Source organism: Sciurus vulgaris, assembly GCF_902686455.1.
Source record: "Sciurus vulgaris genome assembly, chromosome: 10".
Lineage (NCBI taxonomy): Eukaryota > Metazoa > Chordata > Mammalia > Rodentia > Sciuridae > Sciurus > Sciurus vulgaris.
Genome location: NC_136470.1, coordinates 116,739,552 through 116,767,505, shown reverse-complemented (window position 1 = coordinate 116,767,505; position 27,954 = coordinate 116,739,552). Strand labels below are relative to the sequence as shown.

General features: G+C 37.3%; 1 protein-coding gene across 1 annotated transcript in view; it reads left to right on the top strand.

Moving 5' to 3' along the window:
* The window catches only part of DCAF1 (DDB1 and CUL4 associated factor 1), a 65,653-nt gene that overhangs the window by 16,003 nt on the left and 21,696 nt on the right, over positions 1-27,954 (top strand). Inside the window, exons 4-15 of the mRNA XM_079101042.1 lie at positions 1,335-1,408; positions 4,864-4,977; positions 7,090-7,227; positions 8,646-9,158; positions 9,462-9,563; positions 11,788-11,946; positions 13,674-13,853; positions 14,466-14,675; positions 15,742-15,911; positions 19,887-20,011; positions 25,498-26,761; positions 27,332-27,530. Of these exons, the coding sequence (XP_078957168.1) occupies positions 1,335-1,408; positions 4,864-4,977; positions 7,090-7,227; positions 8,646-9,158; positions 9,462-9,563; positions 11,788-11,946; positions 13,674-13,853; positions 14,466-14,675; positions 15,742-15,911; positions 19,887-20,011; positions 25,498-26,761; positions 27,332-27,530 (3,248 nt within the window). The remainder of the gene's footprint in view (positions 1-1,334; positions 1,409-4,863; positions 4,978-7,089; positions 7,228-8,645; positions 9,159-9,461; positions 9,564-11,787; positions 11,947-13,673; positions 13,854-14,465; positions 14,676-15,741; positions 15,912-19,886; positions 20,012-25,497; positions 26,762-27,331; positions 27,531-27,954) is intronic.

The window sequence follows — 27,954 nt, the reverse complement described above, 5'->3', positions numbered from 1 at the left end:
AATATTCAGTTAGCCCACATCTTCAGTAAGGCAATAGAGTATGAAGGAAATACCAATATGAATGTGAATCAGAAATTAAATTAATAATGGGATTATCAAAAGAAAGAGGTGATCATGCTTAATGTCATTACCTTGGAAAGGATGAAGTCGTAATAAGGAAGAAAGGAGGGACACAGAATGATATGCCTTTTTTTTTTCCCCAGTGGAAAAGTAAGAGTCAACTTTTCCTCTTTACCTCTTAATGTTAAACAATATTTGACTTTGACATAATTTTTTAAAATCAAAATAAGGATTTCGGTTTCATAATTGATAAACAGTGAAAATTAAAGTCCTCATTTGTTTTTATGATTCCACTTTTGTAACTTTTTTGAATTACTTTGAGATACTGATTATAGATTAGTAAAAACTTCATATCAGGCTGGGTATGGTGGAGCACACCTATAATCCCAGCAACTCTGGAGGCTAGGCAGGGGGATTGCAAGTTCCAGGCTAGCCTTAGCAAAATAAATCGAAAGGACTGGGGATGTAGCTCAGTGGTAAAGTGCCTCTGAGTTCAGTCTCCCACAATCAAACAAAACCCCCAAACAAAACATCATATCAGCAGCTTACATCTTTTCTTTATTTTATATGTATCCTTGATAAATTTGCCACTTCAGTGCTCTGAAAGGAAATGAAATAGAAGGTATCTTTTTCAAAATAAAACAATAATTCTTCCAGTCATTAGCTCATTCTCTTTACCTTTAGCTTGTGCATTGAGCCTAGTTCCTTTGCCTCCTTTCTTTCCTTAGGAGGTAGGAAATTGAGGTTAAGGTTACTTTCTCTTTAGGGTTGGTGATTACTTAGGATTCACTTCCTTTACTCCTACTTGGAGCATTCTTACAGGTTTGAGGATGCATCTCTGCTGCTGTTGTCATAATAGTTGAAGGAGAGATTAACTGGGAGCTTGTCTCAAAAGCTTCCTACCTTTCTGTGGCTGTGGAGCCAACCCCGCCCTCGTCCTCAGCTTAGGCTCCTTTATGATTCTTTCGTAAATCTTGTATACCCTTGTTGATGACTGGTATGGATCCAGTGTTCCATTATTTAATTCATTGTTGTCATATAGGCAGTATAATGGGAAATGGGAAGGTTAGAGCAATGTCTCAAGTCTTTGTATTGTCATTTTTAAATTCATAGAATGTTCCTTATGAAATCTGATTCAGAACAAGAATCTTGTGTTTCTTTATTTTTGCAGCATTACTAGTACTTATAACAACCCAGGTGCCATTCCAGAGGTCTAAGTTACTTGAGTGGGATGACTTACTCATTCCTTTGTTCCTTCCCTCTTCTTTTGGTAGGTCGAGCTGATCCAGAGTGTATGCTGGGCCATTTGCTGAGAATACTCTTCAAGAATGATGATTTCATGAATGCAGTAGGTTTGCTTCTTACTTTTCTCCAGAGATTATCATCAGCAGATGCTGTACCTTTACTTATTAATTAATTTTTGTAAATAGTCGGCTTTCACTGAAGGCTTTAGAAAAGTTGAGAGAAGAGTGGGTAGATTTTATTTGGTATTCATTCAGTTGAAGTAAGAATAATCAGGGGCTTCTTCTTGCCAAAGTCCTGGTTGTTGCCAAATTATTTTCTCTTTGGTGTGTATTTTGTTCATTCAAATATTGGTGATGGCTCCCAAGTATCTATACTCATTCTTGGGCAAGACGATTTTGAAATTGTGACTATAGGAGTTCTTTTGGGCTTTCGCGTGGAAAAATAAGGATGATGTATGTGGTATGATTCTGCATTAAAAAGTGTTGTATGTGTGTGAAAGGTGCATTATCTAATTCAGGGCTGTTGTGAAGAGTAAATGAAAAAAATATATTTCACAGCTTCTGAATTTAGTAACAGCTCAATAAATTATGGCTGTTAGGTTTGTTTGGAGGTGGAATGGCATGATGCGTGAGAGCATGGACCTTGAGTTTAAATGTAGCTCCATTGTTTACTGACAGTTTCATCTTTGGACAAGTGACTTAAGCCTTTTCGAGCTTTATTTTCTTTAAGCCTTTTTGTGAAATGGAGATGATAGTACTTACTCCAGAACATTTTTGTAATCCTTGAATGAAATTAAGTATGAAAGGTACTTGGTATAGAGCCTGGCATTTAAGGAGAGCTTGATGAAACTTAGGTATAATTATCATCATCTGTATTAGTATTAACTACTAAATTTATTTCTATATTACCAGTGTCTCTTCTCAGATTCAGATTACTTTCAACTGCCTTCCAGACATTCCCAACCTGGATATGTCCCACAGACACTGAATCTCCATCCCTGTTTGCTCCATAATCTGTTTCTCTAGCTCAGTAATGATGTCCTTGTTTAGCCAGGTATCCTTTACTCCTTCAAGCTCCTTTGTTCAGTGAACTTATTAGGTCATATTGTTCCTTCCCCCTTAAAAATGACAGATTCTTCCATTTCCTTCTGTCCTTGTTGCCAGACCTTAGTTTAGCTACTACCACTTCTTACCTCTTAATCAATTTCTTGTTTTGTCCTCCTGTAATCCATTCTTCATCTTATAACCCTGGAATCTTTCTAAAATACACAGCCTAGTCATGATATGTTTAAAATCTAATGTCTCATTGTCCTCAGGATAAAATTTTAAATTCCTTAGTTTGGTATTAAAAACTGAATTTGTGCTGGGCTTGGTGGTACATGCCTGTAATCTCAGTGGTTCAGGAGCCTAATACAGGAGGGGATCATAAGTTCAAAACCAGCCTCAGCAAAATCGAGCACTAAGCACCTCAATGAGACCCTGTCTCTAAAATACAAAGTAGGTTTGGAGATGTGGCTCAGTGGTCTGGTGCCCCTGTGTTCAATCTCCTAAACTGCCCACTCCCCACAAACAAAACAAAACATAACAAATAAAAAAAAACCAAGCAAACCCAAATCTCTTTGGCCTTTGTTCTCTCCAGCTTCATTTCTTGCCCTTTGGCCCTCCTCTCCTTAAGTACTCCTTACTTGTCTTTTCTGTTCTGATTTCTAACTTTGAGTCCCTTCCTTTCTAAACCTTCCTCTGTATGGCCTCCTAAAGGGGCTTCTGTAGCATCCTTAAGCTTTTTTTTTGGGGGGATAATACTGTGAATTGATCCCAGGACCTCATGCATACTAGGCAAAGACTCTGCAGCCCTTTTTATGTTTTCCCCCAGCTTTAAAAAAAAAAAAAAAAATTTTTTTTTTAGTTGTAGATGAATACAATACCTTATATTTTATTTATTTTTTTTTATGGGTTGCTGAGAATCGAACCTAGTGCCTCAAATGTGCCTGGTAAGCATTCTACCATTGAGCTATACTCCCAGCCCCTCCCCCAGCCTTTTAAATCTTTTTATTTTGAGACATTTTCTTGCTGAGTTGTCTCAACTGGTCTTGAACTTTCGATCCTTCTGCCTCAGCCACCGAAATGACTTGAAGGCGTGTAGCATCCTGTACTCTAATGTGTTTTCTTATCACCTCTGTTGGATTGTAAACCTTCGCTGGTGAGACGGTGTCAATGATTATTTACTGTTGTGTACTCAGCACAGAAAATAGTAATGTTAACTATTATTACTTAATAGTAGAGATTCAATAAAAATTAGATGTGTCAAAAGAAAAGTTTTATTGTCACTTATGTACATATAATTTATTATAAAATTCAAGTTTTTCATTAATTATTGTCAAGAATCTGGGGCTTATCTTGCCCTGTTTTATACTTTTGAAGAAGTGTATATGCTTTTTGTTTGTTTGTTTTTTGGTGCTAGGTGCCATGGCACGTGCCAATAATCTCTGACTCATGAGGCAGGAGACTAACAAGTTCGAGACCATCCTCAGCAACTTAGACCCTGTCTCAGAAATAAAATGGGCTAAGGATGTAGCTTATTGATAAAGTGTCCCTGGGTCCAGTCCCAAATACAGGGGTGGTAGAAATGTCCATAAGTTTCTTGAGCCTTAATTTCTGTGGTTAAGTTATTTTTTGTGGGGAGTGATTTGATTTTTTAAGCTGTAGAAGAAACTATAATCTTGGTTAAGCGAAATCATAACTTCAATTTTTTTTTTTTTTGGTTTGGTACTAGGGATTGAACTCAGTGGTGCGTTACTGAGCTGTATACACCCAGCCTTTTTTTTTTTATTTTGTTTTATTTTATTTATTTTTTAATTTAATTTTAATTTTATTTTTATTTTTCAGTATCAGGGATTGATCTTGGGACACTTAAATCACCAAGTCACATCTCTAGCCCTTTTTATGTTTTATTTTGACACATAGTCAAAATATTTTTTATTTTATTTTTATTTTTCAGTATCAGGGATTGATCCTGGGACACTTAATCACCAAGTCACATCTCTAGCCCTTTTTATGTTTTATTTTGACACATGGTCTTGCTAAGTTGTTAGGGCCTGGCTAAGTTATTGAGCCTAACTTTGAACTTGTGATCCTTCTGTTTCAGCTTCCCAAGCTGCTGGGATTATAGGCATGTACCACCATGCCTAACTACTATTTATTTATTTTTTAACATTTTTATTTATTCTTTTAATTATATATGGCAGTAGAATGTATTTTGACATGTCATACATACCTGGAGTATTCTTTAATTTTGAGACAGGCTCTCCCTAAGTTGCTGAAGCAGGCCTTGAACTTGTTATTCTCTTGCTTCAGCTTCCTGAGTCATTGCTGAGATTACAGGCCTGTACTATGCCTGGTCCTAACTATTTATGATAATTAAAGATTTAATTAACAGTTGTTGGGTATGGTATTCTTTCATGTCTTTTAAGAAAGTGATGGGAATATATTAAGAATTTTCAGTAATTTTTCATTATTTGGGTTGAATTTTATAAAAAAGTATTCCTTTTTCTCTTTACAGCTAGTGAATGCATATGTGATGACAAGCCGAGAGCCCCCTTTAAACACTGCCGCTTGCAGACTGCTTCTGGACATTATGCCAGGGCTGGAAACCGCTGTTGTTTTTCAAGAAAAGGTACTTACTAAAAAGAGAAGTCATTGTTTCATTTTTTAACTGAATATGTCTTGTCATTTTTTAACTGAGTGATGATTTTGTCTTTGTTATTCTAACTTTTCTTATCCAAATAGCAATATAGATTATAGAAATTTAAGAAGTCCAGATAAGCAAAAGAAAAATTTAAATAGCTATTTGTAGTATTTGCTGCATGGGTGTTATGGTATTTTTTAAAAAATCTTAAGATCTTGATTTTAAAATAGATTTATGATTTTATCTAAATTCTTACTTTTTGATGAACCATCATTCTCAGTGATAACTGAGTTTTTCAAGGCAGCTCATCCTATTCTTGATAGTATTTAATATTCATTCAGCTAATACCTGAAGATAGGTTTTTGTGCTAGGTGCTGGGATATTTTGTCAGCATTTTGGAGCTTATTATATTTATCACGTATGTGTTTGGGGACAGGCAGACATGATAAACTGATAATTTCAGGTAAAAATAAGTGCTGTGAAGACAAGAAATTGTTAATTTGATAGTTGCTATATAGTTCAACTGTCAAAAATTAGTTTTTCTGCTTTTATTGTTTTATTTACTTATATTTTGCATTACTGGGGTTTGAACCTAGGGGCACTCCCATCACTGAGCCATATCTCCAGCCTGTTTTATGTTTATTTAGAGACAGGGTCTCACTAAAATGCTGAGGCTGGCCTTGTGCAACTCCTGCCTTAGTCTCCCCAGTTGCTGTTATTACAGACCATTATGTGCCATTGTGCTTAGGTACTTTTTGAGTGTGTCTGTGGTATTGGGAATTGAACCCAGGAATGCTTGATGACTGATGTACATGGATATCCCTTTTTATTTTTTATTCTGAGAAAGGGTCTTGCTAAGTTGCCCAGGCTGATCTTAAACTTGCAACTCAGTCTCCTGAGTCACTAGGATTATAGGTGTGTACCACCATGCCCAACTGGGTTGCTATATTTTTAAAAGTAATACAGATATCTTTTGTTTTAGCTTTAAGAATTTGCTGTGGAATTTGGTATGCCTCAGAGCCTGCTTTTTATTTCATATTTTTATCCTGTTTTGGTGCTGGAGATGGAACCTAGGGCTTCTGATCTAAACTCCCAGTGTTTACTTGCTTTATTTATTTATTCATTCATTTTTGGTACTGGGGAGTGAACCCAGGGGCATTCTAGCACTGAGCTATAGCCCCAGCTATAGCTATATATTTTATTTTAATAAAAATAAAAAAATTTTATTTTGAGGTAGGGTCTTGCCAAGTTGTTTAGAGTCTTCTAAGTTGCCCAGGCTGCCCTTGAATTTGTGATCCATATGCCTCAGCATCTCAGGTAACTGGGATTACAGATGTATACCTCTGTGCTTTTCTGCTTGCTTTATTTTTAAAGCTATTAGAAATCAGTCTTCTGAATCTGGCATGATGGGGCTTACCTGAAATCCCAGCAATTTAGGAGGCTGAGACAGGAGGAGGATTATAAATTCAAGGCCAACTTTGGCAATTTAGTGAGACCCTACTTCAGAATTTTAAAGAAGGACTGGGGAATGTAACTCAGTGGTGGAGTTTTCTGGGTTCAATTCCCAGGATACCACCAAAAGTGTGTGTTTGTCTCTCTCTCTTGATTTTTTAGTTGGTGATTGTTTTGGAAGATTAATTTTTTGGTACTAGGGATTGAACCTAGGGCCTACTACACGTTAGGCAAGCATTGAGTTATATCCCCAGCCCTGTTGTTTTGTAAGACAGGTTTACCAAGTTGCCCAGGTTGACTTTGAATTGTAAGCTTTCTGCCTCAGCCTCCCGAGTAGCTGGGATTACAGTAATGTGCCATAATGCCTGGCTTACTTTCATTTTTTGCTTTTTGTTTTGTTTGTTTGTTTGTTTTGGTGACAGGGTCTTACTGTGTTGCCCACACTGATCTTGAACTCCTGCTTTAGTCTCCTGAGTAGTTGGAACTACTGGTGTGTACCACTTTGCCTGGTTGCATTTTTAAATTTTTGTTAACAATATTGAAATATTTTAACTTTTTTTGGTCATATGACTGAAAGTTTTGCTTATATTTTTATCTGCGAAAGTGGTCCTTTCCTGAATTGTTTTATTTTGTTTTTCTTTACTGTAGGAAGGAATCGTTGAAAATCTTTTCAAATGGGCCCGAGAGGCTGATCAGCCTTTGAGGACATATTCTACTGGACTATTAGGAGGTGCTATGGAAAATCAAGATATTGCTGCCAACTATAGGGATGAAAATTCACAGCTGGTAAGGTTCACAGCTGGTAAGGACCATCCTAGAATGAATTGTGGCATTCTGTGTGAGAGTATGCCCAAATTTATTCTTGCTACCCTGGATCTGAATAGGTGATGATTACCTTATACTGGAGCACATTTTTTTTTTTTTTTTGCTTTTTGTTTTTTTTCTTTTTAATCCTGGAGATTGAACCAAGAGTATTTTACCACTAAGCTACACCCCTAGCCCCTTTTTTTTCCCCCCCTTTAATGTTTTATTTTGACACAGTCTTTTTGTTATTGTTGTTTTGGTACTGAGTATTGAACCCAAGGCACTTTACTCTACTGAGTCAAATTCTCAGCCCTATTTATTTTGAGACAGGGTCTCTCTTAAGTTGCTGAGACTGACCTGAAACTTGCAATCTTCCTGCCTCAGCCTTCTGAGTCACTGGGATTATAGCTGTGTGCAACCATGTCTGACTATTCCCCCCTCTGTTTAAGACTAAGCATAATACTGCTTCTTAGGGTTGACCCACAAAGTAAGTACTTAAAAGAAAAAATTAAAAAAAAAAAAAAAAAAAGGTTAACTTGAAAAATCAATTATGGCCAGGCTGTTAGCCCAGTGACTTGGGAGGCTGAGGTATGAGGATCACAAGTTCAAAGCCAGCCTCAGCAATTTAGTGAGGCCCTAAGCAACTTAACAAGCCCCTGTCCCAAAATTTAAAAAAGGGGTGGGAATGTGGCTCAGTGGTAAAGTGCCCCTGGGTTCAATACCTGATACCAATAAAAAAATCAATTACATCATTATATGTAGTGTAGATATGTAATTATTTACAATTAGATGACATTATCTAACAGAATACAACTTACAATAGATAAAAGTTTGAGAAACCTTCATATTTGACTTTCAAAAGCTTTAAAAAAAAAAATCCATGATTAAGCTAGATGTGATAGTGCAAGCCTATAATCCTAGTTGATTGGAAGGTGAGGCAGGAGGATTGCAAGTTCAAGTTATCCTTGGCAATTTAGTGAGACTTGGTCTCAAATAAAAAAATAAAAGAGGCTGAGAGTGTAATTTAGTGGTAGAGTGTTTGCCTATCTTGTGTGAGGTCGTGGAATAAATTCCCAGTGCTGAAAAAAAGTTTCTGCCTCTTCTGGTTTGATGTCCAACCTACCTTGAGTCACACCAGATCAATTATAAATGCTTTTTATGTGCAAATCTTCTGGTTTGGGTTCTTTGGGAAATTATATGGGGAATGAGACTTTTAAACCATAGTGTAATTTCATCAAGTTATAGAAATCAACATGTTTATCAATTTTTTTGCTATTACCAGGCATTGGACTGACTGCATGAGTATCCAGTTCTTTTTAAGTGGAAATAAGAATTATTTGTTAAGAATCATTTTAAGGAGTAGAAAAGACAACCCATTTTACGCCAATATTTGTTGATAGGTGGCGATAGTTCTTCGAAGACTGAGGGAACTACAGCTTCAGGAAGTGGCTTTGCGGCAAGAAAACAAGCGTCCTAGCCCACGGAAGTTGTCTTCTGAGCCCCTTTTGCCTCTGGATGAGGAAGCTGTGGATATGGACTATGGCGATATGGCAGTAGATGTAGTGGATGGAGAACAAGAAGAAGCTTCTGGAGACATGGAGATCTCCTTTCATCTTGATTCAGGCCATAAGACTAGTAGTAGAGTAAACTCAGCAACCAAACCTGAGGAAGGAGGATTGAAGAAAAACAAGTCAGCAAAACAGGGTGACAGAGAGAGCTTTAGGAAAGCCAAGCAAAAATTGGGTTTCTCATCTTCCGATCCAGATCGCATGTTTGTTGAACTGTCTAATAGTAGCTGGTCAGAAATGTCCCCCTGGGTGATTGGCACCAATTATACCCTATATCCTATGACTCCTGCTATTGAACAGCGACTCATTCTCCAATATTTGACTCCTCTAGGAGAATATCAGGAGGTAAGCTTATTGGGAAGTGTACTGTTCACTTTGGGACTGTATATTTCTGGGTTATTTCATGGTAGCACTTTATACATTTATATGTTCTTAACTCTACTACAGAAAAGTCTTTGTCCCAAACTGGTAAGGTCTTGTGTAGGTCACTTCAGGTAAGATGTTTTTGTTCAAACTGTGGTCATAATGTTTATTCTTGATGAGGAAGTAGGGGAAGAGGTGTCTCATTTCTTTATTCACTGAATGGAATAGGAAATGTGTGAAAAATAAAGCCAAAATTTAAGACTTGTTTTTTGGTCTTCATTTTAGTTACTTCCCATATTCATGCAACTTGGATCACGGGAGTTGATGATGTTCTATATTGACCTGAAACAGACCAATGATGTCTTGCTTACATTTGAGGCACTCAAGGTAAAGTAAATACCAGGGCACTGAGCATTTTATTGGTAGAAACTTTTTATACTTAGGCTGCTTAATAGAGTGGGTACAGTAGGTACTGGCCACACTTTTGAGATCTTGAAATGTAGCTAATGTCTTTTGGATATTGAATTTTTAATTTTATTAATTTTTAATTAACATGTTAAATCAGCCACACGTGGTCAGTAACTACTGCAGTCCAGGGCCAGAATATACTGAAATGGAATTTAAATGAGGAAATTTGCCTTTTAGCCCTTAGAAATTTTGAGTTTGGAGGAGGACAGATATAATTGGACTAACATGTGGGATGTATACTGTGTGTGTGTAAATTGTAATAAATTCATGGTTGTATTTTGAGCTGTGGGTCGAAACTATAGGTCAGGTTGTCTCCAGTGGCCTAGATGTATTGCTTTCAGATGTACCATCTGTTCTTGAACAGGGTGCAGTGGAAGAAGGGATTGGGGCAGTTGCTATTTCTCTGAACTTTTGTGTGGGAAATTATAATGGGTGTCATTATTGAATTGTTTCTATGCAAAGTCACATAAGGGATAAATGAAAATGAAATACAGATGAACAGGGTGAAATCTCAAAAGAGATCCTTCTTATAGAAAAATTAAGCTGTAGAAATATGGGTGTACTATTTGTTCAAAAGGAGAACTTTGTGGTATAAGAGACAGATATCTAAGGTAGTAGAAACAAAATGGTTTAAAGTAATAATTGAGGACTAATTTGACTTTGTATAGACATTCAATATAAGGAAAGGAAACCTCCAGAATGTTTGGTCATGGGAGTGAAGTGAACTAGATTATAGGTTGTCACAAGCCAAATAGATTTAAGGTTTTTATTAAACATTGAGCCCACTTCTTCAGTTTCCTCAACCTACCTATTGTGGAGTGGAATTGCTACTATATGGGAATGACATGAAAAAATCACTAATGTGACCGTAGTGGTAGAGGGTCCTACACATGGTTCAGCTTCTTGAAGGAAGAATTGGATAGAAGCTTGGTAGAGGCTTGTGTGACAGAGATTAAAAACAAACCCCAAAAAACAAAGGGGAGAGATTCAAATTATATATAAGGATTAGTCTGAGTCTAGGTGTTGAGAGAAATTCTGAAAAGAGGGCATACCTGTTGTTTTTGCCACTGACCTTGGCAAAATCTGTACAAGTATTAAATCATGAAGTTTCAAATTTATGTTGTGTTGATTGTTCCTGGAAGATAACCTGGCATGGGAAACAGGAGGGGGAGCTCTAACTGTCAGCATTGTTCATTTTGTCTTGGGTTCATAGTTATCAAGCAGCCTACCAGTTGCATTGTACTCCCAGCCCTTAAACTGGTCTGCCCAGCGAGGTTAGTGGGAATTGAACAGGAAATGAAAAATGATAAAAACTTTTACAGTTCTATTTAAAATCCATTCTGATTAGTTTTAAAAATTACTGGTTTTGATACTTAAGATCATTCTTCAGGATTATATTAAGGATCAATTTAAAAGAAGCCAAGTTCAGGACTTTATTGAGTCAATGACTAAATCAAAGCTAGAACACAGAACCAATTATATTAAAATAATTAAAAGGGGAAGGTTAGCAAAAGTCCTTTAGGGAACTGTAAGATTATATTATTACTTAGCAAAACATATATATATATATATATATATGTATATGAATATGTATGTGTATATTTATTTATTTATTTGTACTGAGGATTGAATATAGGAATACTTCACGACTAAACTATATCCTCAGCCCTTTTTATTTTTTATTTTGACACAGGTTCTTGCTGAGTTGCTTTGGGTCTTGCTAAGATGTTGAGGCTGGCCTCAGCCTCCTGAGTTGCTAGGATAACCAGAATGTACCATCATGCCTGGCTTATTGTTTTTAATTTCACAAAAGTGTTTTAGTGAACTGGAGTTGTTTCTCTGTGGTTTTGGAAGGACCTGGGTTCAGTGCCCTGCACAAAACAGACAAACACTTAAAAAACAAACAAACAAAAACAACAAAAAACCTTTGGTAGTGGAAGGGCAGAGAGTAATGTCTTGAAATCTTAGTTTTTTCCTTTTCATTTTTTTCATTTCCATTAATACTGGCTTTTCTGTTTTTGTGAGGAAATGGTTGTCTACTTAGAGGAGTCTTGTATTTAGCACCTTATCTTACTATGGTGTTCATAGATTTTTGTGATTTCTTTGAATTGCTCTATGGTAACATGTGTCTTTGTTTGTTCAGCATCTGGCATCTCTCCTGCTCCATAACAAATTTGCCACAGAATTCGTTGCCCATGGTGGAGTACAGAAATTACTGGAAATTCCTCGTCCTTCTATGGCTGCAACTGGTGTATCCATGTGCTTGTATTACCTGTCCTATAACCAGGATGCTATGGAAAGAGTAAGTCCATTCAGGTGTATGAAAATGGGAATGAGTTGGGGACATTGAGCCAGGCATGGTGACACACTACTGTAATACAAAGCCAACTGGAAGGCAGAGACAGGAGGATGGAAAGTTTTGAGATCAGGCTCAGCAGCTTAGAGAGACCCTGTCTCAAAATACAAAATAAAAAGGGTTGGGGATATGACTCAGTAGTGGAGCATTCTGGGTTCAATCTCCAATAGTAAATAAATAAGCACATTCATAGAATAACTTTCGGATGAGAAAGAATGAATAGTTGAAGGACCAGATTCTAATGAAAGATTGCAAGGAATATCAACATCTGCTTTTCACAAAGCATCTTAAAAATGTAAAATTGTTTAGGAAGGGTTCTAAAACTTTTTTGACTCCACTTGGAAAATTCAGGACAGGTTGCAGTTCTAGGAGCTTGCTTTATTTATTTATTTATTTATGTATTTTGCCATTTCTGTGGCATTAAAATTAGTTGTTAGGCACTTTTTTTTTTTTTTTTTTTTTAATGCAGTGCTGGGAATTTGAACCCAGGGCCTTGTGCTTATGAGGCAAGCACTCTACCAACTGAGCTATATCCCCAGCCCTGTTAGGCACTTTTCAGATGTCCCTCAGTGGAGTTATATTTCATCTTTTTGAGTAAGTTTATTGCAAAAACAATAGATGATGTTTTGTGTTTATTAACAAATAATTTGTGAAGTAAAATCATCCCAGCTCTTCTCAGGGCTGTAGTTGTTTCCTGTTTGGTTGTGCTGCTTTTTAGGTTAATACTCTTATGTTTAGTGATTTTTTAAAAATAAAAAGTATAAGTGGGGTTTTACATTTGAAAAGTGATGGCCCCCCTGGGAACCCTTAGAGATGGTCTTGTCATTTCCTTGCCTGAAATGTTTATCTAATATTCTGTGTGGCATGTCTTTTCTGGTAAAGCAAAGCTGGCAGTTTTTTTTTTTTTTTTTTTTTAATTGAGCTCTGTCTGCTTATTCAGGTAATCATCTGGGGTTTGGTGTCAAATAAGTCTATAATCCCAGCTATTTGGGATGCTGAAGCAGGAAGATTGCAAGTTTGAGGCCAACCTGGGCAATTTAGCAAAACTTTGTCTCAAAAATAATAAAAAGGATTGGGGATGTAGCTCAGTGTTAGAGTGCTTACTTAGTAAGTGTGAGAAAAAAATTTCCTCTCGAGTTCAACATTATGCAAGGAGAACAGTAAACTAATCTGTGTGTGTATACAAAATTAATTATGGTTAAGATATGAAAAAAAGTAACATACCTGGGGAATGCTTTAACTCATAGCTTACATCAAAATACATATAAATAAATTAATGAGTTAATGGGTACTAAACTTACAGACTTCATGAGCTTATCTCCTTTTATCACTTCAGGGAAGGTAATAATTTTCTCTGAGCCTCTTATCTGTTAAGTGGGGATCCAGTACCTATGTAACAGAGACATGTGAGCATTAAATGATACATTTGTTGGTTACTCCATATGTATAGGTTAAATTAGAATGTTCATCTAAATTTAGGGTATTTTTAGGTTTGGAAAGGATGTGTCCTAAAATTGCATTGTAACTTAAATTAAGAATGATGACTGGGAATGATCATTATTTTTTGCAAAGATATCTATCTATACTGATGAATTTTTCATTCCTTTCAAAGAGCCCTATGCTCACAGTTTTTTAAAAAAACTATTACTATTATTTTATTTTATTTTTTGCAGGTTTGCATGCATCCCCACAATGTTTTGTCTGATGTGGTGAACTATACCCTGTGGTTAATGGAGTGTTCTCATGCCTCAGGATGCTGCCATGCAACCATGTTTTTCTCCATTTGCTTCTCATTCCGGGCTGTGTTGGAACTCTTTGACCGCTATGATGGTCTTCGTCGTCTGGTGAACTTGGTAAGGTTTTTTTGTAGCCCTCTCTTGGCAGGAATGCAAGGATCCTGCTTGTTTGGGCTACTTTTTTAATAGCATCCCATTGAAGAGCAGAAACTTTTGATTGGAGGAGTTTTGTTATCATTCTTTGTATAAATTCTTTTCTCCTTCTTTTGTGGTACTGAGGATTGAACCCAGAACCTTAAGCATGCTAGAAGGTGGGTGCTGGAGATTGAACCCTGGGCGTCACATAGGTTCTGCCACTGAACAACACCTCCACTCCCATTCCCTTACTCTTTAATGGTTGGAGGATGCTTGTAGACTGGCTTTGGATGCAGTAATATTATGTCAGTCTTGATCTTTCTAAAAGCAAAAGCTTTATGCCTATTTATCTTTTAACATAATTAAAAGCTGTATAATTTTTTGATGTGGGTTTAATGTTTTGCTTTCACTTGGCTACTCTTAGCCTATTGTATACATCGATACACTTTGATATTTGTTTTTATCAAAAAATTTGATATTAATCTTTTAGAGCATAAAAGTTTACCAAAATATTTTTCATTTTTGTTAACTCTTTTACATTTCTTGCCTGTTCTTTCCCCTTCTTCTGCCCCAATTTTTTATGTTTATTAATAGATTAGTACTTTGGAGATTCTAAATTTGGAAGATCAGGGTGCACTACTGAGCGATGATGAAATATTTGCTAGCCGTCAAACTGGGAAACATACCTGCATGGCCTTGCGCAAATATTTTGAGGCTCACCTGGCCATTAAATTGGAACAAGTGAAACAGTCACTTCAGAGGACTGAGGGTGGCATTCTTGTTCACCCTCAACCCCCATACAAGGTAAGAGGATGTATTCTGTTTTTGTGGTGTTGGGGATTAAATCCAGGACCTTGCATATATGAGGTAAACTGAGTTACACCCCAGTCCAAGGATGTAGTCTTTAAAGGTTAGTCTTGTTCACACACTCTGTAGCATCACCAGCCTGAAACTCACATTCAGATCAGTGGAGTCTCTGCAAGATATACTTTGTTGGATTTTACTTTCTCTGTATGGAAGTAGAACAATCGAAAGCATATATACTAGGTGAATTTCAAGGGCTTATTTTGCTCCCAGCTGTGAAGTCATTACTTTTCTGGGACACGAAAACTAAAAGGATGAACTTAAATGTGTGCTAAAGAACTCAAAATATTTTTTACTGATTTTTTTTTTTTTTTTTTTTGGCACTGGGGATTGAACCCAGGGTCTTGAGTATGCTAGGCAAGTGCTGTGCTACTGGGCTATATCTCCACCTCTTTAAAGAGCTTTCTTTTATGAAAAGTACTAGACATCCTGTCTCCTATGCAGAATTTCTTTTTTCAGAAAGAGTACATCTATATATCCACTTCTCTATCATTTTGGAATTTATTTGATATGATTTTGGGACCAAGGTCAGTATTTGCATGTTTTAAAAATCAAAACAGATTGAAAAGTATCAATTACCTGGTGCTTCTTCCTCATTTTTTTTTTTTTTTTTTGGTATGGGGGATTGAACCCAGGGGCCCTTTGCTGCTTTTTATTTTGAGATGGGCTCTTGCTAAGATGCTGAAGATTTTGCTAAGTTGCTGAGGCTGGCTTCAAACTTGTGATCTTCCTATCTCAGTCTCTTGAGTCATTGGGATTATAGGGATTATTACTTCTCTTAAGCTGTGAAACATATGTACAAAGGAATCTTTTGTTATTTTTATTGGGAAAATGTGAGTCTGTAGTTATAAATAAATGTTATATAATCATTGTTCACATATTAGCTACTCACTCAAGAATTGTGGTATTGGGAAGTTATTAAAATCTGTTGGCCACTGAACTGTGCTTCAGAAGATGGCAGGCAGATGACAGAGTGTATATAAAAATAACATATCTCTCCTTATAGGCATGTTCATATACTCATGAACAGATTGTGGAAATGATGGAGTTTTTGATAGAATATGGCCCAGCCCAGCTATATTGGGAACCAGCCGAAGTCTTCCTTAAACTTTCTTGTGTGCAACTCTTGTTACAGCTTATTTCTATTGCCTGCAATTGGAAGACCTATTATGCAAGGTGGGACCAGAGAAAAGTTTCAAACGAAATTTCATCCTGCTTTTGCTAAAGTTGATGTTGGTTTGGTTTGCACATGGTATATACTTAACAAATGTTTATTAAACTGAATTGAGATTTTAGACTTGAATTTGAAAAATGAGATTAAGCACAAAAATGTTATATTTAATTTACAGAGTGCTTGTTCCTATATATGTTCTTGGTGATTGTAAACATTACATAGTAGACATGGATCAACATCTGTACTCTTCGAGAAGTTACATAATTTACATATCTTAACTTAGAGCTGTGTTTAAAGTCCTCTCTTGGAGCTGGAGTTCTTATTTTTTGGTACTTTAAATATCTTTAGCTTGACAGTCATCTATTGTTTATCTTACTTTCACATAGAACTGTCTTTTTGCTTGTTGGATTCAATACACTGAATGATTTTCACAATTCTGTGAAATTAGAGGTAATCAGGCAGAGTAGAGTGAATCTCAGAAGAGGGCAACTGATACCATCAGGAGGTTGGGTGGTTCTGTTTGAGAATGATGTAAAAATAATTAAAACTATTTTGGAAAAGATTGGGGTTTGAGGAGAATTGTAAGGAAGTTTATAGATAGCATTTTTTGACCATCATTTCCCTGTCTACCCATTAATGAGGAGACAAGTGGGGCTTAGGGGAAATATAACTTGCTTGCTAAATTCCAATATACTAAGTCTAGTGGGGTACTTTTGGAGCAGTCTTTTTCTAACTTCCTGGCCTAAGGACCCCTTGACCATATTCAAAATAATAAGGAACTCTGAAGAACTTTTGTTTTTGTGTTATGTCTATCAGTGTCTACTGTATTAGATCTATGTGTGTGTGTGTGTATATATATATATATATATGTATGTATATATATAATTTTTTAAAAGTAATTATGCTTTCCTTTTTTAAATATTTTTTAAAATTTGTAGGTGGACATAATACCTTTATTTTTTTTATTTATTTTTATGTGGTGCTGAGGATTGAATCCAGTGCCTCCCACATGCTAGGCAAGCACTTTACCACTAAACCACAACCCCAGTCCCTACTATATTACATGTTAAAACAGAAAATGTAAAACTATTTGTGGATTTGCTTTAAAGTAATGTGAACCCATTGAATTTTAGCATTTTTTATGAAAAATTTCTAAAATTAAACCAGATGATATTAGCAAAGCTTTAAAAAAAGGTCTGGCTTAATATTTCACACCTGCTTCTTTATTCAGTCATGTAACATCACACATCACATAGTCTTTGGATGACTATTTTATATATTTGTGAGAGAATGCGAGTGAGAAAGGAAAATAACATCTTAACATTATTATGAAAATAGCTCGACTTAATGGGACCTTTGGATCTTCTAAATCATCCTAGGATTCACCTGATTGCAGCTTGGGAAATAAGAGCGTGTGTGTTTGCGTGTGCACATGTGTGTATGTATGTGTGTGTATATATATATGCATATATATATATATTTTTTTTTTTTGTAAAGCAGTGCTGGTGGGATTAGGGGTGTGACTCAGTGGTAGAGCACTTGCCTAGCATGTGTGAGCCACTGGGTTCAATTCTCAGCACCACATATAAATAAATGAGTAAAATAAAAGCAGTGCTGGTGATCAAACCCAGGACCTTGAGCATGTTAGGCAAATGCTCTACCACTGAGCTATATCCTGAGCCCTGAGAGCTTCTGTTTTATAGTATTAGAAATAGGTAGGTTAATATATTTACATGGAGAATTGCTTAAAAGATAATGAAAGCTCACTGAGCATGGTGGTACACACCTGTAATTCCAGTGACTTGGGAGGCTGAGGCAGGATGATCACAAATTTGAGACATGGTGAGGCCCCTAGCAACTTAGTGAGATCCTGTCTCAAAATCAAAATAAAAAGGGCTAGGGATGTGGCTCAGTGATAAAGTGCCCCTAGGTCTCATCCCTAGCATTTACAAAAAAAACAAAGAAAAAACCCAAAAGATGATTAGTCAGGTGAGGTATTAGTACATGTTGTTTTGACTACTAAATTCATATTTGCATTAGTGAAAAAATACGTCACTGATTTAAAAAGCTTATACAGAGGCTGGGAGTATTGTTGAGTGGTAGAGTACTTGCCTCACATGCCCTGGGTTTGATCCTTAGCTGCAGAAAGAAAGACTTATTAATTTTTTTACTTGTGATACTAGAGAGTGAACTCAGGGCTTTGTACTTGTTAGGTGAGTGCTCTAGCACTGAGCTACAACTCCAGCTGAAAAGTTTATTTTTTAAAAATAAAATTAATAGGCCGGGTATGGTGGGGTACACCTGTATTCCCAATGCCTCAGGAGGCTGAGGCAGAAGGATCTCTAGTTGAGAGCCAGCCTCAGCAACTTAGTGAGACCCTAAGCAACTCAGTGAGACCCTGTCTCTAAAATAAAATATAAAAAGGGCTTGGGATGTGGCTCAGTGGTTAAGTGCCCCAGGTTCAATCCTTGGTACCAAAATAAATAAATAAATAAAAAATAATAAAGTAAATGCTTACTTTGACTTTACAGTGTACAAGACCTTATGAAAAGTAAATTACTTTCAATCATTAATTTTCTTTTTTCATTATATTTATACATAATTAAGATTATTATATTTAGTCACATTCATCTTTTTCTGTAAAGTATCTCAAACACAAAAAGGATAGCATCATCTCTAACATCTGTTGTGTACTCATCTTCAACCAGAATTGGCATGTTGCATTTGCTTTATCCTCAGTTTCTTTTTCTACCTCCCTAAAGAGACCAATTTTCTGAATTCTTTCCATTCATGTTCTTTATACTATACATGTCTGCTTGTCCATAAATAATAATGTAGTACTGCTTTGTGTGTTTTTAAATTATATGTTTTCCTATTATGCACCTTTTGAAATTACAAACCCTTATTTTTGTAAAATTTACATGTTAATATTTATTTAAACTGCTATATTCCTAAATAACAGTTTGTTTCCGTTTGCATTTAGTGTCATTTAGTAAATACATGGTACCATGAACTTCCTTTTGGAGTCTTGAGGATATGTATAGAACCTGGGTTGTGGGATGTCTGCATTTTTACCTTAGTTGGGTATTTCCTAATGTTGTAAAATGACCTTAATGCTTTCTTCTACCAGTAGCATAGGGGAACTTGGTGCTGTTGGAATTTTAATTTTGTATCTTAAATTATTTTGTTTCATTATTGTGTATTTTGAGCCTTTTCTTTGTCCAGTACAGTGGTTTGAAAATGATTGCTATTGACGCAGGGTAGTTTATCATGTTTTTGAATTTTGTAGCATTTCAGATTTTTAATTTTTGGATTAGGAATGCTCAACTGGTAATGTCTATGCTAATATTCCAAAATTCAGAAAACACTAAAATCTGAAACACTTCTGGTCTCAAGCATTTTGGATAAGGGATACTCAGCCTGTACATAAATACTTCTTTGTACTTAAGGTTGTCTTAGGACAGATGGCTAGAGGTACAATTCTTGGGCTAAAGGTTATGAATATTTTAAGAATTATGTTTATATTTCCTGATTGCTTCTAGAGTGTCCTGTGTATCTTCACCAGCATCAGGGATAATGGTGATTATTTTTGGTTCCGAGGATCTAACCTAGGGCCTCAGGTGCTCTACGTGATATCTGAACTGTATCCCCAGCCCTTTTTAATTTTTATTTTGAGACAGGGTCTTCCTAAGTTGCTTTTGCTGTCTTCAAACTTGGAATCGTTCTGCCTCCTGAGTAGCTGGAATTAAAGTCATGCACCACCATGCCTGGCTAATTCTTTGTTTTTAATTGTAGGACTTTGATAGGTGAAATATTCATTCCTGTATTTTTTGGAAGTAATGTCATGGTGACATAACTCTCTTGATGCTACTAGCGATAGATTCTATAGTGGTGATCATAATCTGTTGTTTTTCTCTTTTAAAGTTTCTTGTGGCTATGTCATAGTTTCCCTTCCACTAATTATTCTTCCTGTCCAGGAATGACACTGTGCGCTTTGCTTTGGATGTCCTGGCTATTCTCACTGTGGTGCCAAAAATTCAGCTCCAGTTGGCAGAATCAGTGGATGTATTGGATGAAGCTGGTTCTACCATCTCCACTGTAGGTAGGTTGCCATTTTTGTTGTTGCTTTATGTGAATTTGTTATCCTTTTCTGGTTGTGGTTACTTACCTAATTTTGGGATGTTAGAACAGAAGGTAATAGAGGAGGGTTCACTGTTTTTCTCTCATAAATAACACCATACAGTTTCACATAAGGGAGTCATGCTAGTAATAGTAAACTCAGGGTTTGTGAGTGGTTCAGGCATTTCTGATATAAAGGTGGGTGTGCATATCTGAACACCTTACACTGCAGAGTTTTGCTTTAAAAATGAGGTTTATGGTGTAATGGTTGTGGCCAGTAGTAAAAGACTGTTTTCTAACTGTTTTGTAAGAGCAGCTTTGTAACCTGAACACTAAAAATAATCTAATAGATGGGCACCTCAAAGTGGTTGGCAACCATACACACACACACACACACACACACACACACACACACACACACACACACATATACGTAAAGGGAAAATAACTTTTATTTGAAGATACTCTTTAAGAGCAGGTTTATGAGGGTGCTGCTGAGGTGAGCAAGAGAGATAATGTTATGATTCTGGTTCCTGGAGTACACCACTCTGGGGAGGGCACTTGTTTTTATTTTTAATTTTTTAAAATTTTTAAATTTTTTATTAATTAATTAATTTATTTTTTTGCTTTAATGATGTGTCCCTGACAAGAGTGTGAAAAGCAGATGTTGTACCATCACTCTGGGAGAAAGCCTAAGGTTCAGACACTTGTTTTTATTCATTTATTTTATTTTTATTTTTTGTGGTATTGTGGGGATTATATCTGAGCTACATCCCCAACCCTTTTTTAATTTTTAATTTTGAAACTGAGTCTTATTAAGTTTCTGATGCTGGTCTTGATGCTTCAGCTTCGTAGTTGCTGAGATTATAGATATAATGCCACTATGCCTAGCCCTGGGTAATTTTCTTAATACGTAGTGGAAGAGGTTCTTGCTGCCATGGTACCAGCTGAACTGAGGACTTTTCCTTTCCTGTAGAAGGTTTTAATTTATTCTCACTATTTTGTTCCCCTTACATAGGAAAAATTGCACATGAACCTTGGTGACTTACACATAATTCTGACATCACTCCCTTATTTAATAACTACATACGAGGTATTACATTATAAAATTACATCGTAATAAACTGGGCATAGTGGCATACCTGCAATCCCAGTAACTTGGAAGGGTGAGGCAGGAGGATTGCAATATTGAGGCTAGCTTTGGCAATTTAATGACATCTCAAAAAATTTGAAGCGGTGGGGAAATTAAAAAAAAAAAAAAAAAAAAAAGAAATGGATATGTAGCTCAGTGGTAGAGTGCCCCTGGGTTTAATCCCCAATATCACAAAAACAAAAGCAAAAAACATTACAGTAGAACTGATTATATTTTAAAATAATTAGAACTCAAAAAAAATTTTTAAATTTAGTTTTATTGTAAACAAATGGGATACATGTTGTTTCTGTTTGTACATGGAGTAATGGCATACCATTTGTGTAACCATACATTTACATAGGGTAATGATGTTTGATTCATTCTGTTATTTTTTCCTTCCCCCCCACCCCTCCCACCCCTCTCACCCCTCTTTTCCCTCTCTACAGTCCCTCCTTCCTCCATTCTCACCCCCTTCCCACCCCCCATTATGTGTCATCATCCACTTATCAGCTAGATCATTCGTCCTTTGGTTTTTTGAGATTGGCTTATCTCACTTAGCATGATATTCTTCAGTTTCATCTATTTGCCTGCAAATGCCATAATTTTATTATTCTTTATAGCTGAGTAATATTCCATTGTATATATATACCACAGTTTCTTTATCTGTTCATAAATTGAAGGGCATCTAGGTTGGTTCCACAATCTGGAACCAAATTTTAGTTTTGTCAATTTTTTGAATAGTTTCTTTTGTTTCAGTTTCATTGATTTCAGCTCTGATTTTAATTATTTTCTGTCTTCTACTACTTTTGCTATTATTCTGTTCTTCTTTTTCTAGGACTTTGAGCTGTAATGTTAGGTCATTTAGTTGTTGGCTTTTCATTCTTTTCTGGAATGCACTCCATGCAATGAATTTTACTCTTAGTACCGCTTTCATAGTGTCCCAGAGATTTTGATATGTTGTATCATTGTTCTCATTGACCTCTAAGAATTTTTTTTATCTCCTCCCTGATGTTTTGTTATCCATGTTTCATTCAATAGCGTATTATTTAGTCTCCAGGTATTGGAGTAATTTCTGTTTTTTATTTTGTCATTGATTTCTACTCTCAGTCCATTATGATCTGATAGAACACAAGGCAGTATCTCAATTTTTTTGCATTTCCTAAGGGCTGCTTTGTGGCATAACATATGGTCTGTTTTTGAGAAGTTTCCATGTGCTGCTGAGAAGAAAGTGAATCTGCTCGTTGATGGATGGAATATTCTATATATGTCTATTAAGTCTAGGTTATTGATTATGTTATTGAGTTCTATGGTTTCTTTGGTTGGATTTTGTTTGGAAGATCTATCTAGTGGTGACAGTGGTGCATTAAAGTTGTCCAGAATTATTGTGTTGTGGTCTATGTGATTTTTGAAATTGAGAAGGATTTGTTTGATGTACAGGGATGCACCATTGTTTGGGGCATAAATATTTACTATCGTTATGTCTTCCTGATTTATGGTTCCCTTAAGCAGTATGAAATGTCCATCTTTATCCCTTCTGACTAACTTTGGCTTGAAGTCCACTTTATCTGATATAAGAATGGAAACCCCCGCTTTTTTACTGGGTCCATGTGCGTGGTAGGTTTTTTCCCATCCTTTCACCTTTAGTCTGTGGATGTCTTTTTCTATGAGATGAGTCTCTTGCAGGCAGCACATTGCTGGGTCTTTCTTTTTAATCCATTCTGCCAATCTATGTCTTTTGATTGATGAGTTTAGGCCATTAACGTTCAGGGTTATTATTGAGATATGATTTGTATTCCCAGTCATTTGGGCTTATTTTTGGTTTTTAAGTTGGCTCAGTTTCTCCTTTGAGTGTTTTTTCTCTAATGTAGTTCCTCCCTTTGCTGACCTACATTTTGTTTTTTATTTCCTCCTCATGGAATATTTTGTTGAGAACATTCTGTAGTGCAGCCTTTCTATTTGTCAATTCTTTTAACTTTTGTTTATTGTGAAGGTTAGTGTTGCTGGGTATAGGATTCTTGGTTGGCAACCATGTTCTTTCAGAGCTTGAAATATGTTGGTCCAGGCCCTTCTAGCTTTTAGAGTCTGGGTTGAGAAGTCTGCTGCTAACCATATTGGTTTCCCCCTATATGTAATCTGATGCTTTTCTCTCGCAGCCTTCAAAATCCTATCTTTATTTTGAATGTTAGGCATTTTCATTATAATGTGCCTTGGTGTGGATTTGTTGTGATTTTGTGCATTTGGTATTCTGTAAGCCTCTTGTATTTGATTTTCCATTTCATTCTTCAGGTTTGGGAAATTTTCTGCTATTATTTCATTGAATATGTTGTTCATTCCTTTGGTTTGTATCTCTGTGCCTTTTTCAATCCCAATAATTCTTAAATTTGGTCTTTTCATGATGTCCCATAGTTCTTGGAGATTCTGTTCATGATTTCTTACCATTTTCTCTGTTTGGGCAACTTTATTTTCAAGATTAAATATTTCGTCTTCATTGTCTGAGGTTCTGTCTTCCAAGTGGTCTAGTCTTTTGGTGATGCTTTCCATTGAGTTTTTTATTTGGTTTATTGTCTCCTTCATTTCAAGGATTTCTGTTTGGTTTGTTTTGAGAATCTCTGTTTCTTTGTCGAAATGATCTTTTGCTTCCTGCAGTTGCTCTTTCAACTGCTTATTGGTATTATCATTCATTGCCTGCATTTGCTCTCTTAACTCATCCTTTGCTTCATGAATCATCTTAATCATGTATAATCTGAAGTCCTTTTCTGACATTTCTTCTACCATACTGTCATTGGATTTTATTAATATAGAATCTAGATTTGTTTGGATCATTTTCTTCCCTTGTTTTTTCATTTTGTTCATGTATCTTCCCCTCTAGCACTGCAGATCTGGGGTATTGCAGATTTCCCCCTATAGGCTTATAGTGGCCTTATATGTTTCCAAAACCTTTTCTTTAAGGGGAGATCAATATTAGCAGTGCCCAATTCAGACACTATGCAATCCTAGACCAAATAGCCCCTATGAGGACAATAACAAAATTGTCATAATAAACAGAATGAGTTCAAATATTATCTTCAGTATAACAAACAGATTTGCAATAAGGTCTGTAGTTTCTAATGGAGGACAAAGAGGATGCAGAGGGATGTAGAATGTGGCTATTAATGGGATAAGAAAAGAATATACAGAAGTTCTAGATAATAGAAAGGGCGAGAGTGTAATCAAAAGAAATTGGATGTTAGCATGCAAAAAGGGAGAAACAGACTCTGAGGGAACAGGTAAACAAACAAAAGGAAGATAGCCAAAAGTAAAGAAATAAAAACTTAAAATTGTTCAACAAGGAGAAGAAAGAAAATCTACACTTTAACAGTCATATAGTATTCAAACCTCCCAGTCTTCAGTAGCCTGATGCATGTGAGGTACCTGACAGTGAGCTTCAAGTCTCCAGCAGGCATCTCAGGATGGGATTTGCCCCACCTGAAAATCAGAGCTATGGCATCCAGGATTATCCAAGGTGGCTGCTCTGGCTTCCAAATTTGTTGGCAAATGGGGAGCTGCAGGTCAGGGTGTGGACATGGTGGATTGGAGGTTCTGGAGGCGGGGTGCGGTTGGTCAGGCAGGGGTCATGGAGGTCGGGTGTGTTTGGTGTGGTTGTGGGATCCTGGAGGAGGGGTGCAATCAGTCGGTCTGGGGTGCTGGTGATATGACGCAGTCAGGTGGTCTGGGGTTCTTGGCAGCAGGGAGCAGTCAGTCAATGTGAGGGTCCCAGAGGCAGGGAGTGATCGGTCCAGCGAGGGATCCTGGAGAAGGGGCTTAGTCAGTCAGACCAGGGGTCCTACTGGGCCTGGCTGTTGTCTGAAAATGGTGGCAGCCACATGTAACCAAACCTGCATGTACTGTAACAGTGAACTTCCAGGCAACAGCAGGCAGCTGGCGCTCCCCAGGCGGTCTGTGGTCAGTCTGCTGGCAGCTATCTGACGATTGGGAGGTGAACCTCGGGTGGTGGGTGATGGGTAGGTGAAAGGCAGGCGATGGACAGGCAAGAGGCAGGCAAACGGCAAATGATAGGCGCCTGACAATGAGCAATCTGCACTCAAAAAAGGCATTGATATGCTGGCAGACTGCAGGTGATCACAGTAGACAAATGGGGTAAACAGCAGGGGATGTATAAGCAGCAAAAACTACCTCACCAAGAAATAGATATCCTCTGCCTGAAACCGGAGTTACAAGGAACGCAGCCTCCCTCTAGTCTGCCATCTTGGATCCCCTCAAAATTTTGATTTTGGAACAACCACTGAAGTTAACCATTAGTTTTGTGAGAAATAATAAATATTTTTTCCCTCTCATAGGTATCAGCATTATTTTGGGAGTGGCTGAGGGTGAGTTCTTTATCCATGATGCTGAGATTCAGAAGTCGGCACTTCAGATTATCATCAATTGTGTGTGTGGCCCGGATAACCGGATTTCTAGTATCGGCAAATTTATCTCTGGAACTCCTCGCAGAAAGTTGCCTCAGACCCCCAAGAGCAGTGAGCACACTCTGGCCAAGATGTGGAATGTGGTTCAGTCCAACAATGGCATCAAGGTGCTTCTGTCTTTACTGTCCATCAAGATGCCCATCACAGATGCAGACCAGATTCGGGCCCTGGCTTGCAAGGCTCTGGTGGGCCTCTCTCGCAGTAGCACTGTCCGGCAGATCATCAGCAAACTGCCCCTTTTCAGTAGCTGCCAGATCCAGCAGCTGATGAAGGAGCCTGTGCTGCAGGACAAGCGTAGTGACCATGTCAAATTCTGCAAGTATGCCGCTGAGCTCATTGAACGGGTATCAGGAAAGCCACTTCTCATTGGCACTGATGTCTCCCTGGCACGACTGCAAAAAGCAGATGTTGTTGCCCAGTCAAGGATCTCCTTCCCTGAGAAAGAGCTGCTTCTGTTGATACGAAACCATCTCATTTCTAAAGGGCTTGGAGAGACAGCAACTGTGTTGACAAAAGAGGCTGACCTGCCCATGACTGCTGCCTCCCATTCTTCTGCCTTCACCCCAGTAACTGCTGCTGCTTCTCCTGTCTCTCTTCCTCGAACCCCTCGTATTGCCAATGGCATTGCAACTCGATTGGGCAGCCATGCTGCTGTGGGTGCTTCTGCTCCTTCTGCCCCTACTGCCCATCCTCAGCCACGGCCCCCCCAGGGTTCATTAGCTCTTCCTGGTCCATCTTACGTAGGCAACTCCCCTTTGATTGGTAGGATCAGTTTTATTAGAGAGAGACCATCACCTTGTAATGGCAGGAAAATCAGAGTGTTGCGGCAGAAGTCGGACCATGGTGCCTACAGCCAGAGCCCAGCCATAAAAAAGCAGTTGGACAGACATCTTCCTTCCCCACCTACGTTGGACAGTATCATCACAGAATATCTAAGAGAGCAACATGCTCGCTGCAAGAACCCAGTTGCCACCTGTCCACCTTTTTCTCTCTTTACTCCTCACCAATGTCCTGAGCCAAAACAGAGGCGGCAAGCGCCAATAAACTTTACCTCAAGGCTAAACCGCAGGGCATCATTTCCAAAATATGGAGGGGTAGATGGCGGATGCTTTGATAGGCACCTTATCTTTAGCAGGTAAGGAGAGGCTCATCTGTAGAAATTAGAATGATTCTCCTATTTAAATCAAAGCATTTGGGCTGTATCAGCACAGTGATTAATTGAGAAAGCCATTTGTTGGCCTGAAATACAAGTTTGTCATTTTGTGTAATACATGAGTGATGTAAGTGTACCACCGTTTTTCAGCTGTCGATTCTTTGTGTGATTGTTGCCAATTTTTTGATAGGATGGTCTATGCTGTCATCAAAACCAATTTGTTTTCTAGAACCCATACAATACACCACCCCTAATCAGGCTTTCAAACTTGTCTTTGTGCTTGTCCAAGTTACCTTCCATTCTGATCCTTTACAAATCTTACTTAAAGGTGGTGTAATCACAACTTTAAACAGGGGATTTTTGTTAAATTTATAAGTGGAGGTCCTTCTCTCTCATTTAAAAATGAAAATGAACCATGAAAGTCACTGATATTTCAGAAGAGCTCATTTTTTGAAATGTAACTTTTTTCTTTATTCCTTTTAGCAAAGTTTGCCTTTTCAGAGTTTATACATGTTTTTTGTTTCCGATTCTCATGTTTTGTTTTTTGCTTAGATTTCGCCCTATTTCAGTGTTTCGGGAAGCCAATGAAGATGAGAGTGGCTTTACTTGCTGTGCATTCTCAGCACGGGAGCGGTTCCTGATGCTTGGTACCTGCACAGGGCAGTTGAAGCTGTACAATGTATTTAGTGGACAGGAGGAGGCCAGCTATAACTGTCACAACTCAGCCATCACACACCTTGAACCCTCCAGGGTAAGGTTTTCTTCTCTGGATGCTCCCAATCATTCTGAGACAGGTTGGTGGAGAAAGGAGACTCACCTTTGTTGGGCTTTCTTTTTGAATCAGGTGGAAATTCTAGTTGAGGATGACTATTATTTGTGAGGAATATGGCCAGGTATTAAGATGAGAGGGATCATTGTTGACATCTTTACAACACATGCCCCTCCTTTAGAGCTCTTTTAAAAAGTTTTTTAAAAAACTAGTTTAGGAGGGTTTACTATTTTCATTATTATTTTCTAGGACAATATTTAAATCCTACTGACTTTTGAACATTTCTTGGTTCTGGAGAGTTTTTATTTTTTCTTTTGTTAAACTTTTTTTATGTATGTATGTATGCTAATGGCACACAACTAATTAGAACAAATAAAATTTAAAAAATTGCTAATGGCAGACAAAT